The sequence below is a fragment of the Peromyscus maniculatus genome, chromosome 5 (assembly GCF_049852395.1).
Source record: "Peromyscus maniculatus bairdii isolate BWxNUB_F1_BW_parent chromosome 5, HU_Pman_BW_mat_3.1, whole genome shotgun sequence".
In the NCBI taxonomy this organism is placed as follows: Eukaryota; Metazoa; Chordata; class Mammalia; order Rodentia; family Cricetidae; genus Peromyscus; species Peromyscus maniculatus.
Window position 1 is genome coordinate 77,110,643 of NC_134856.1, and position 12,081 is coordinate 77,122,723.

The following is a 12,081-nucleotide window of genomic DNA, read 5'->3' on the forward strand; positions in this document are numbered from 1 at the left end:
AGTGTAGCGAGTTTTGAAGGCATTTTTATATTTTCCACATCTGGCTGGGTGGCCCACATTTAGACATTTAATAGTAAAATATTTCTGCTATAATACAACGATCATAACATAATGGATTTTCCTTCCTGCCCTCCTGCCGGCCTTCCTCCTTTCCTTTTTACTTTTCTGAGATTTCCCTCCTCCTGCCATGGTCCACTCCATGCTTCAGAACGGAGGCCCTTGATAGCTTTCCAAACAAGACACATCTGAGTTGGAGGATTCGGGTAAGTTACTCAAGCTCTCTTCCTTCCTCATCTTAAACTGCAAACAGCAGGCTCTATTGTGCAGGGTTGGGTTACAGGTAACAAAGGAGTTCATAAAAATCAAACAATGATCACAGTAGGAGTAACACTTTCTCATTCTCTTTTGTGGTCATTGTAGCAATAAGTAACACAGAGGTTTGAAAACATCAAGATTCTTGCTGCGAAGAGGAGCTAGTATTAGTAGTTTTCAAAGGATATTGGGTGCTTAAAAGTTTAAGATATCACTTTTCTAGAATGTTTTCTCTAAAGAGAGTCCTCTCCCTTCCACTCAGTCTTGTGCTGACACTGACTACTCTATGACGGATGACAGCTGAGGCTCCAGGGACCCACTGATCCCAAGAGTCATTCCTCTTTCCTGACACTCAGGCTGGGCACCCAAATGCCCTGCCTGTTCCTGAAGCTGTACACTCTGGCACTCAGCCAACATCTCTCGAGCCGAAAACATCGTCTTTCTGTCCAGTACCTAGGCTGTGGTGGGGCCTGATGACAAGAGCTATGCGGGGTCCTCTTTTCCCTCTGTTGGTCACCAGTGTGCAAGGGCCAAGGGGCAGAAGCAGCAATAGAAAGCTTTGGACGCAGCCTGGGAGCACAAGTGGAGACAGCCCTCCGGGAGACTACTTCTGGCGAAATAGCTCAACTTTTTTCCAGAGTATAAGGAATATATAGGATTGGAAAGCTGAGGGACAAACCCTAATTTGCACTAAGTGGCACGATCCTATCACAAGGCTTCGTATGTGGCAGTAGGGTCCTATCAAAATGGCTAGAGCACTTGCCTAAGTACCATGTGGGTCATCAGGGGAAGAGCATTTGCAGGGAACTGTGTCAAGGGTCACCCTTGAGATAAGTCAGGCATCCTGGACTTAGAGACAGCCTCCAGATAAGGCTGGGTAGAGAACAGGAAGCTTTGCTGGGGAGGGAGGGAGTTTTCATGTTGCTGAGCTTTTGGGGTAAGCTGCCAGTCCATGAAAGACTGCAATGTCAACCAGTCAGCAATGTCGTCCAACAGGGCTGTGACGTCAGCACATGGAAGGCTGAATCAGGAAGATCCTGAGATTAAGGTCAGCCTATACAGTGAGCTCCATAGGGAGTTCTACCAGCTACCTCATCAGTTCCTGTCTAACCCTGGACTACACAAGAGACGTTGTCCTCAAGACTCAATGGTCACAGCTGAGTTATTGTTCCAGTTTAATGAATTGTTATTCTTAAAGGCATCCCAGGATTCTTCACTCAGAATCCTCCTGGTACATAAGTAACAGAGACCAAGCAAAGCTCCGTAGGAAGAGTTGTGACTTTAACCAAGACTGAAAAAAAGAGAATTCATTTGTTTACATGCTCTGGGATCTCACAATTCCTATAATGCTCAATAATTTCATAATCAAATAGCAGTTGCACAAACAATAAGCTGATTAGTGACATCTGTTCCTCACTCAAAACTGAGGATGCAAATTCAAAACACTGCTGGAAATTAGGATGTCTCGGGCCAAGTAGCAAATCCATACATAGCTGTTATCCCTCTTTTAGTTTTGATTCCGGCACAATGACTTGTTTTCTGTAAAGGGTGTTGACTTTCCAAGTGACGTCATATTCAGCAATATCATTCACCAGTAATACCAGTGTAGAAAAATGATAAAGGAGCTTTCAGTGTCTGTGAGAGAGGCCACTTACAAGCTTCAGTTAGAGAAAGCAAGTCACAATGGAGGGGCAGCTGGTTGGTTCAAAACCAAATAGCTCAGACTTGATGACTAACCAGATAGTGTAAATCTAGGCTTGGGCAGTTCTAGTCCTATAATTTATGAGTTCCAATTTCTCATCTTTTAAATGAAGATACTTAAATGACCCTTGTCATTCTTAAAAGGGTAAGATAAAATCCAAGGCATGTAAATGGCTAAAGATAAAGATACACAAAAGAAACCAGAATAATGATCCCCAGGAGTTTTCTCCTTGAGCCCATCATTCAAGAACGTGAATATTCATATTCAGCCTCACCAAAAAGTTTTACATCTACTTCCCATAGAGTCTTAAGTTTTCAGAAATTGAGCAAATATTCAGAACATCTGTGAGTACTTGGAATTTTGCATCTTTTCAAATACACCAAGACCAAATTACTTAACAATTTTCTCTTCCTTTTTGCCCTGGAATACTGCACCTGGATGGGAAGGAAGGGGTAAAGAAGTGTAAAAGTTACTGGAAACACGATTGGCTTCCACAGTGCATTGGGAAAGGTGTGTGGAGGAGTTTCAGGCTCCCTGAGGGAACGAGAGAATGACACTCTGAGCTCAACATTCCCATACCTGGCATGTCGGCATTCCAGTGTGTGAACTGCACCTGCTCTTCCACGGTCCATCGAAATGTCCCTTTGCTTTGCACATCTGAAAGTCCTGTCCAGAAATATTTTTCAGGCCTCAATCCAACCAAACTAGTCAGGAATGCTTGTTCATATCTTTAAAAAAAACATTAAATTCAACTAAACTTCAGAAACGCTTATGCAAATTTCTTAAAATATCAACATGAAATGTATTTTAATGGTATGTTTGAGTTATGATTTAGTCAATAATTCAAAAATATTGCATTACTGTTCTGGAGCTATTTCCTCTGGATGCTAACATTCTCTCTTGATGGGAGGAGACAGCACGCAGATCCAGGAAGCAAAAGAAACAAAGCTCATTGGGTTTGGGAAAGTTACAAAACTCACAGGGCCTCTCCCTGAGATTATAGACATAGTAAATACTGCTAGGGAGAACAGATTGTTCTATGGAGCTGCCTATAAATTGATCAGGGAGCATCCGGGATGCAGCCTTCATGAGGCATCGTGCTGGGGTGGGCTTTTCTGTGAGACAGCTGTCAATGAATGACTCATGGTCATCTATGTAAGCTTTCCCTTACGCTCCTCCCCCTCTAAGTAACCCCATAAACTCACTGATTCACCAAGCTGGACCTGGGTGGAGTCATTTTATTTGATGCTCTCAAGCAAACAGACATTTCACATCTTCCCAGGAAAAAGTCACACAGTAATACAGTAATCATAGTTTTACATCATTTAAATTATAATGTTTTTTTTTTCACTAAGAAAATGTAAACTTATAAAGAAAAAAATAGCCGGGCGGTGGTGGCGCACGCCTTTAATCCCAGCACTCGGGAGGCAGAGGCAGGCGGATCTCTGTGAGTTCGAGGCCAGCCTGGGCTACCAAGTGAGTTCCAGGAAAGGCGCAAAGCTACACAGAGAAACCCTGTCTCGAAAAACCAAAAAATAAAAAAAAATAAAATAAAAAAAAGAAAAAAATACCATCTAGCTGAGTGGATCAATCCACTCTGGAAGACTCAAATCATTCTTCTCTGGTTCTCATATTGGCCTCTCTGGCCTTCACAAAGTTTCAGAGAATTTTGAAAATACAATGGAGGACACTATAACAGTTTTAAAAATTATTTGCAATAATAGGTGCACTTTTCACACAAGCCAAGTGGCCTGCTCAGTTGTGGGTTATCCAGGTAAAGGGATAGTAGGCTTATCAAGGACAATTACAAATGGGACCATCACATTTACTTCCCCCTCCCTTTGATAGTCAAGGCAACAAAGACCTGTCTTAGCTGAAACTTGAAACAACACAGGCAACATGGGTAGAAATGTCTCTGGGAAGAGGCTCTCAATTTTCAGGAACACAGAGAGCCTCAGAGTGAACAAAGAGGACCGTGGACAATGCTAAGAACAGCAGATGTTTTATTTAATCATAGTCCAAATAATTCCAGATGCCTAAATACAGTAAACAAAAAGTCACAAGGGCAATTTACTTTTTAAAACGTGAAAAGCAAATTTAGTGAATTCTTAAATACAAATATCATAGAGAACACATGAAGAAAAATTCTTCTTTTGTACATGATTTGTTAACCAACCAATCACAGAGCAGTCCAGAATGTATATCCATGGTACTTAAATGATTCACTTCCCCTGTCCTAAAATAAGCTGTATCTGGCTTCTTGTGGTCAGATGTTTATATTAGCATCTCATTGCTGTGCGAGGAAGATGAATGCTGAAATGCAATCCCCTGATAGCTATTTTTATCACGGGATTTTTAGTATCAGCAGGACTCTGTGGATTTTGATTCTGCCTTGAAGCACTGAAACTATAATAACTTTTACTTTTTTTAAAGTTTCTTGAGTGTATAATCCAAGCTATGCAAAGAGTAAATAAAAATAAGTAAATAAATCTCAAAGACGGATGAGACCTCAAAGGTTAAAGTTACATTTTAAAAAATCCTCTATTTTCTTTTGATTTTCTTGACCTATCAGTCTATTAGCCAAACCAAGCAAAAACTTAATTGATTAATTAATTAGTTAACTAAAATAAAAGGAGAGAAAGAATCAGTAGATTATTTGCAGATACTGTGATATATATTTGGGAGGTTGGGGTCCTAACTTTAGGCCTCTAATTCTGACCTGTCTTCTTTAATAGTAGGTGATATGACACACACTAGCAATGCCAGGGGGTCTGTATACCACACCCTGGAGGGAGGGAGGCTGCACAAAGACACAGGAGAATCTTGACAGGTGCTGTGTTTCCCTGAGCAGACTGTTAGCAAGCACACTCAAGGAAGGGTGTCTCTCTAACAGCTCAAGAACATAGTGTTCAGAAAGCTCCCCAGGGCTGAGCAGGTGGAGACTCCTGGAGGATGGCAAGACAACAGAGAAGATGGACTCTCCATTCGCCTTCTCCTCCACCTCACCCTGGGTGTCCAGAGATCAATGCTGGCTATCTTCCTTCCACCTTGTGCTTTGAGTCCTGGTCTCTCACTGAACCTGGAGCTCACCAGGCTGTCTGGCCCATGACCTGTAGGAATCCTCTCTCTGTGTACACTACAATGCCTGGCTTTTTACCTGGATGCTGGGGGTCCAAACTCACGTCCTCATGCTTGTGTGGCGAGCACTCTATTCACTGAGCCCTCTCCCCTGGCCCTCTCCTTATGCTATCTGTCCTTCAAGTGAATCAGGAAATTTAAGGGCTTCCCAGAGTTCTTTGAGCTGTTCAAGCAAATGAATGGAACTCGGCCTGGGGTTGTAAGATTGTCTTTCTATAGCTGGTCATTCGGAAATGCAGGCAAACAGCTTAGGGCTTGCAGCCTGGACCTGACACGGGTAAGTTACAACCTGGAGGACTGAACCCTTGGCCTGTAGGGTCTGTTGGCATTGCCAAGCAAATAGTGTAGGAACTGAATTATATTAGGGGACCCTGGGCTGGGGTCACTGAAGAATTGCTTGCTGGGGGGTGTGGGAAGTCTTGACCCCTTTGAGATCACAGAACTGATGGAGTTGTGAGTGTGTGTGAGGAAAGCATGCATGTGAGCTGGTCTCTCCTCAGTCAGTCCTCTCCATGCTTCTCCTCCACAGAGTGAGTGGTAAAAGTACAGAACAGGGTGTTAGGTGGACAAATCTTACATTTTTTGCTTTAAAATGTTGACAACTAACAGATTAGAAAACACTAGATCTGCAACATACATCCAGTAGATTCGCCATAAACTGATGCCGATCATGACGGCTCACTCAGTTCATTCCAGATGTGAGTTCAAGGCCAGTCAAATCTATATAGTAAATTCAGGCCAGCCAGGGCTACACAGTGAGACTCTTTCTTAAAAATAATGTTTTAAGTAAAACAGATGCATAAAGTGACAAAGTAGTTTTATAATGTTTTCAATGAAGCTTCCAAATAAGAATATTTTAGATATCTCCACCTTTGTAATGCATGACTCAAGATCATATACAACCTACTTCAAAAGTTATAACCTGTTAATTCTTAGATCTTTTTGAACACTTTTCACTATTTGACATATCTTAGAATGGATTAAAAATGGTTACATACCTGTCTTCAACCGTTGTTAAATAAGCTTTCTCATTTGTGCATGTCTGGTTTGCATCAGCAAATGTTGCAGGGGCTTGTCCAATCAAGTAGCAGTAAAAACCATGCCTTTTCCAGCCCTATGAATGTCATCAAGTAACAAAAATATGAGAGAATTGTTAGACATATTTATTAAGGAATATTTTTAAAATGATTCCTTCATGAGTTGATAAACAGGGATGTCTAAAGAACACAAATCAGAATGATATTAAATGCAATAGAAATTGTTTGTGCATGTGAATAAAGAGAACAGTACAACATGGTTCCTCACATAACAAATAATGGCACTAAATGAAGGGAAGACTGGCCTCTTGCATTCTAATGCCTCTTCCAAGGAACACTGCTTGTGAAACAATTCCTGAAGACACTGAATGATAGAGCTCAGGATTCATTTCACATGAGCTAATCCCAGAAAATAAGCGAGGAACTGTAACCTTAGATGTCTACTGATGTCAAAGGTTGGTGCTGAACATAAAACCGTGCTGCCTGGCCATTGGAGAATGGGCATCAAGTCTCAGACAACACAGCTTAATGACTTTCCTTTCCCACATTTCAGATACACAAAGTACTACTTATGATCATGCAAATAAAATTTTAAGTTCCCAGCAAGAGTTTGAGAGGAAGAGAGGAACTCTTCAGTTACAAAATAGATAGATAGATAGATAGATAGATAGATAGATAGATAGATAGATAGATAGATAGATAGATAGACAGACAGATAGAGATAGACAGATAAAATAAAAATCTTAAGGTGAAAGTTAAGCTGTGTATCAAACACAGACTGAGGTCTTAGGGCAGGGTCCTCCCATCCACACAGAGCACAGTGTTTGACCTTCTTCTATGGCAAGAGAAATAGAAAGTTCTAGCCACACAACTCCAAATTAAGAGGCCTGTTATCTGCTTGGGGTGTTAGATACAGAAAAGAGTCTTAAGTTTCAAAATAAATGCCATCCAGGTATGCCTGTAATGCTAGTACTTGGGAGACTTGGAAGTTAGACGTCAGCTTAGGCTAAAGATAGCACGGCCTTGTCAAAAAACCAAAGGTAGGAGAATGTATCTCAGTGGTAGAGTGATTGCTTAGTGTTTTCAAGGCTGTGGGTTTTAAGTCCAATACTGCAAAAATCAATCAATCAGTTCCCAAGACTGTGCTACAGATAGGGTCCAGTTCCAACTTTGTAGACACTGTGTGAGAATACATGATCAAATGACAAAGTAATATTTGGTCTCCACAAAGAGATTCTCTTAGACAGTCTAAGAAGAATATAAAACTACACAATAGAGAATTTTCCACACACCAAGCCATGGAGGGTGTGAGCCCCTATGATAGAGAAATGTAGCAACTAACTAACAAGCAAAAGTTATAAACCATGTGAAAAAACGTCTTGTTTTAGGTGAGAATCACTGAATTCACATAATAGAACAATCAGAAAACTGTATTATACAAATAATCATGTTTGAGATGATTTAAAAACCAAAGAAATAATAAAGATCAAAATATGAGAAGTTTAAACCAAAACAGAACTTCTGGAATTGAAAAAAAAATAGAGAGAGAAATGAAGTTAAAAATACAACAATCAGATTAAGTATAGTAAATAGAGTTTCAGAGAGAATTATAAATTGGATAGCGGGATTAAAACATATTCATAGAAAATATAAACACTAATACTAGGGATAATGTACTTGCTGAGCAAGTGTGAGGACTATAGTTCAAAACCCCAGGACCCATGTAAAAGTAAGGCCAACGTGACATCCACCTGTAATGCCAACACTCAAGAGGCAGAAACAGATGAGCCCCAGGGCAAGAGGACCAGCTAGAGTAGTCAGAATTAGCAAGCTCCAGACTCAGTGAGAGACCCTGCCTCTGCAAGCAAAAATGGGCAATCAAAGAAGACACACAGCATTAATTTAGGACACACATACATACACACATGCACACACACATACAAACACTCCTACAACTACACACATGTGAACAGGCATACACACATGCATGTGCACCACATACACATACAAAACAAAGAGAAAAAAACAGACACTAGGAGACTGAAAACCTACCCAAAACATGTCCCAGAAGTTCAGTGAATAGACTGAGTGAGTGACATACTTCTCAAGAATAGAAAGGTAAATATAAGTCCTCAAAATGAAGAATTCCACACAATAACAACAACAAATAAATGGGTCAACAAAATCAATATGAATAAAATACACTTGGGATTACATCATAATAAAAACAGGGTTTTAAGCAGTGGTTGATCCATGGTCTCAGTTCTGCCTTTCTTTCTTATTAGCATTTAAAACACATGCATTATCATGTCAGATTCATTAACTCTCCTGCATGAAAATCTTGATAATGCATTATAAGTCGGGCTCAAAAGTTGTTCAGAGCCACTCTGTGTTAACTTCTTTGTTTAGCATTTTCCACTCTGGTAGCATAGAATAGAAAGTGGAATCTCCTGAGGCTGGTGAGACAGTTCAGCTGGTTCAGTAGACACAAGGACTTGAATTCAATCCCCTAGGACAAAAGACAGGTCTCCTAATCACAGCACTGGACAGGAGGAAACAGGAGGGACCCTAGTGTTGACCAGTCACTCTAGCCTGTTTGGTGAGCTCCAGGCCAGTGAGAGAACTCGTCTCAAGAAACAATGTGGGGTCATTATCAGAGAAGCTTCCTCTGGCAGCAGATGGGAACAGATGCAGAGACCCCCGAGCCAGACATTGAGACATTATGCAGAGAGAGAGAGTCTAAATGGAAGTTCTCCATCAAATCTTTCCACTTGAAGCTCAGGGAGCCTCACAGAGGAGGAGGCAGAAAGAGTGTAAGAGCCAGAGGGGATGGAGGACACTGGGAGAACAAGGCCCTTTGAATCAACTAATCAAGGCGAATATGGACTCACAGAGTCTGAACCAGCAAGCTCAGGGCCTGCATGGGTCTGCACCAGGTCCTTTGCATATTGCTTTTTAGCTTAGTGTCTTTATGGGACTCCTGAGTGTGTGAAAGAGCGGGGCTCTGATTCTTGTGCCTGCTCATGGGGCTCATTCCCTTCTGTTGGTTTGCCCCGTCCAACTTTGATAGGATAGTTTTTGCTCCATCTTATTGTATTGTGTTTCGTCATGTTTTGTTGTTAACTCTTCAAAGCCTGTTATTTTCTGTCACTAGAAAGTGACATTGAGAGACAGAAATGGAGTGGATCTGGATGGGAGGGGATGGAGAAGAACTGGGAGGAGCAGAGGGAGAGGAAACTGTATGAGAAAAGAATCTGTTTCAATAAAAGAAAAAATGGAAAAACAAGTAAACAACAACAAAAAAAAACAGTGTGGGAAACCTCCTCATTAATGATGCCATTGGTTGTTGAATAGCCTCTGGTTGCATACACATATGTACACAAACATGTGAACACATACATATGCACACATTCATGTACCCCAGAAATGAAAAAAAAAAAAAACTGGAACTTCAGACCAGTGTAATGGGCTTCTAGTTTTCAACTTTCAGAAAGAAGCCTGTAAACCATGCATGTCCAGGTACAAAATGAGCTTTATTATATCTCCCCCATACTCTTCCCAGCGTCTTGAGGAAGTCACTATTCATGGCCAGTGTTTTCTTTTCCCTTTTTATTCCATGACATAAAAGTACATAATTTTAATAATTTTGTCATGGCACCTTTACAATTTTAGCAACAGTTCATGATGTAGTGATGTTTCCAGTGCAGGTAGGTCAAAGTATATTAAGAAATTGTAAATTGAAGTGAGAAATACACTTTTGGTCCAGTAAGTCAGACTGTTCTCAATATTTTGAGCATCTCTACAGCTCTGATGAGCTGGAGAATCCTACAATATACATTCTTTGCATTGCAGTAACCATTGCCCTCCCTGCTTCTTTCCCTAAAACAAATTGGTTCTGGACATGCATTCAAATAGTCTATCTCAAGCTATGGCATATGTTTTATTACATGCAATTTTAAAAGATTATTGCAAGGAGTTGACTCAGTGCCATCAATGTTGAATTTGCCCACATGGATTTCTCTGAGCACCAGGTTCCTGTTCTTTCTAAATAAGACTAAAATAGGTTTCCTGTATATTCATTAGAACCTAATAATAATTGTACTTGATAAATTATTTCCTTACTTTCTTATTACCATCTAATGATTAAACTGGATTATCAGATTGTACATATGTGGCAACTGGTAAGAAATGTGTATAAAATATCAGTTATAGAGAAGTAATGTGTTCATTATGTTAAAAAATGACAATGCCGTATGATCTCTTACATATGTGTATGATTACACAAAAACTGTAAGTGTCCTGGTAATGAAACAAAGTGCATTGGCTTGGAGACAAGGGCCTGGAGGCTAGCCTTGCCTCTGTTGATGCACAATCTTTACCAGAGGTCAGCTGGTAAAGTGCTTGGCAAGCATGAAGACCTGAGTTCATCCCCCAAACCCACATAATATCTAAGCTTGGAATATGGTTGTAATCTCAGTGCTGGGATGGTAGAGGAGACAGATGGATCCCTGGTACTCACTGGCCTAGTCCTACTACTTGGCTCCAGGACAGTAAGAGATTCCATCTTACTTAAAACACTCACTCTCTCTCTCTCTCTCTCTCTCTCTCTCTCTCTCTCTCTCTCTCTCTCTCTCTCTCTCTCTCTCTCTCTCTGTCTCTCTCTCTCTCTCTCTCTCTCTCTCTCTCTCTCTCTCACACACACACACACACACACACACACACACACACACACACACGCGGAGGGGGGGAGGGGATTATACATAGTACTTGAGGAATGACACCCAAAGTTGATCTCTGGCCTCCATACACACATGTGTACACAAGACACAGTACAAACACCAGCACACACATGTGCATCCACACGAGCATACACACAAATCAAAAGAAAAAGAAATCTTTATAACTTCTATGGCTAAAGTTCTGGAATGGAAAATTAAGAGGAATTTGACCATTGTTAAGACCCTTCATATATCTCTCCCGTGCTGTGATATTTTTTTGGCTAATTGCTTTGTTTTTCATTACAGCTTATTTGTCCTATACCAAGTTATATGTCATAAATTCTTGTCTTGTGGTGTTTGCTATCAGGTCATGTGACCACAGCAGAGCACTCTTGAAAAGACCATTAGTTCCCACTTTGCCTTTAGTTCAGGAGAAGTGAGAAAGGACAAAAAAAAAAGGAAGATGAGCTACTCAGCAGACAGGAAAATAATAACCATAAGCCTACAAAACTATGTCTGCAGTTTCCTTACGCTTTAGAAATCATTTGCAAGATGATTTATTTCAGCCTCCTAGAATCTCTGTTTGTCTCTGTGTCTGTGTCTGCCTCTGCCTTAGGTTCTGTCTCTCTTCTCTCTGTCTCTTCTCTCTGTCTCTGTCTGTCTCTCATGCTCCCCCCTCCCCCGTGTGTGTGAGAGTGTGTGCGTGTGCATGCAGGTGAGGCAGAGACACCATGGGCTTGTGGGATTTTATGTAATCCAGTTACTCAGCACAAGCTGGAGGCTAGGTACCCTGCCTCTTACTGTAGTGGTATCCTGAAAAGCTTCCTCCCGGAAGAAAACTCATGAAAACACTTTAAGTAGGAACGTGGCCAAGGACAACTTGCTCTCAGCATGTCAGCATTCAAGATTATTCACTGGAAATGTTAACTGCCCATAGGACCACAGACTACACATTCCTGCCCAGCACTTTCTTACGCAGCCTGTCTTCATCACCCACCCCAGGCTCTTTTAGGTGCTTCATTTTATTCCCCGTCAGGACATCCTGAATGGAGCCAGGGAAGAAGTGCACCTCCCTATGAACCAGAGACTGCCCAAGGAAACTTCAAGAACGACAGGGCATCAGACACAGTAAGGCACTGAATATTCACAGCTGGAACGTTGGTCTTGGATGATA

At 41.1% G+C, this 12,081-nt stretch overlaps 1 protein-coding gene across 1 annotated transcript in view; it reads right to left on the reverse strand.

Moving 5' to 3' along the window:
- Mrc1 (mannose receptor C-type 1) overlaps positions 1-12,081 on the reverse strand; it is a 91,609-nt gene that overhangs the window by 32,205 nt on the left and 47,323 nt on the right. The window contains exons 10-11 of the mRNA XM_006989943.4: positions 6,151-6,266; positions 2,594-2,742 (exon numbers count right to left, since the gene is read on the reverse strand). Of these exons, the coding sequence (XP_006990005.2) occupies positions 2,594-2,742; positions 6,151-6,266 (265 nt within the window). The remainder of the gene's footprint in view (positions 1-2,593; positions 2,743-6,150; positions 6,267-12,081) is intronic.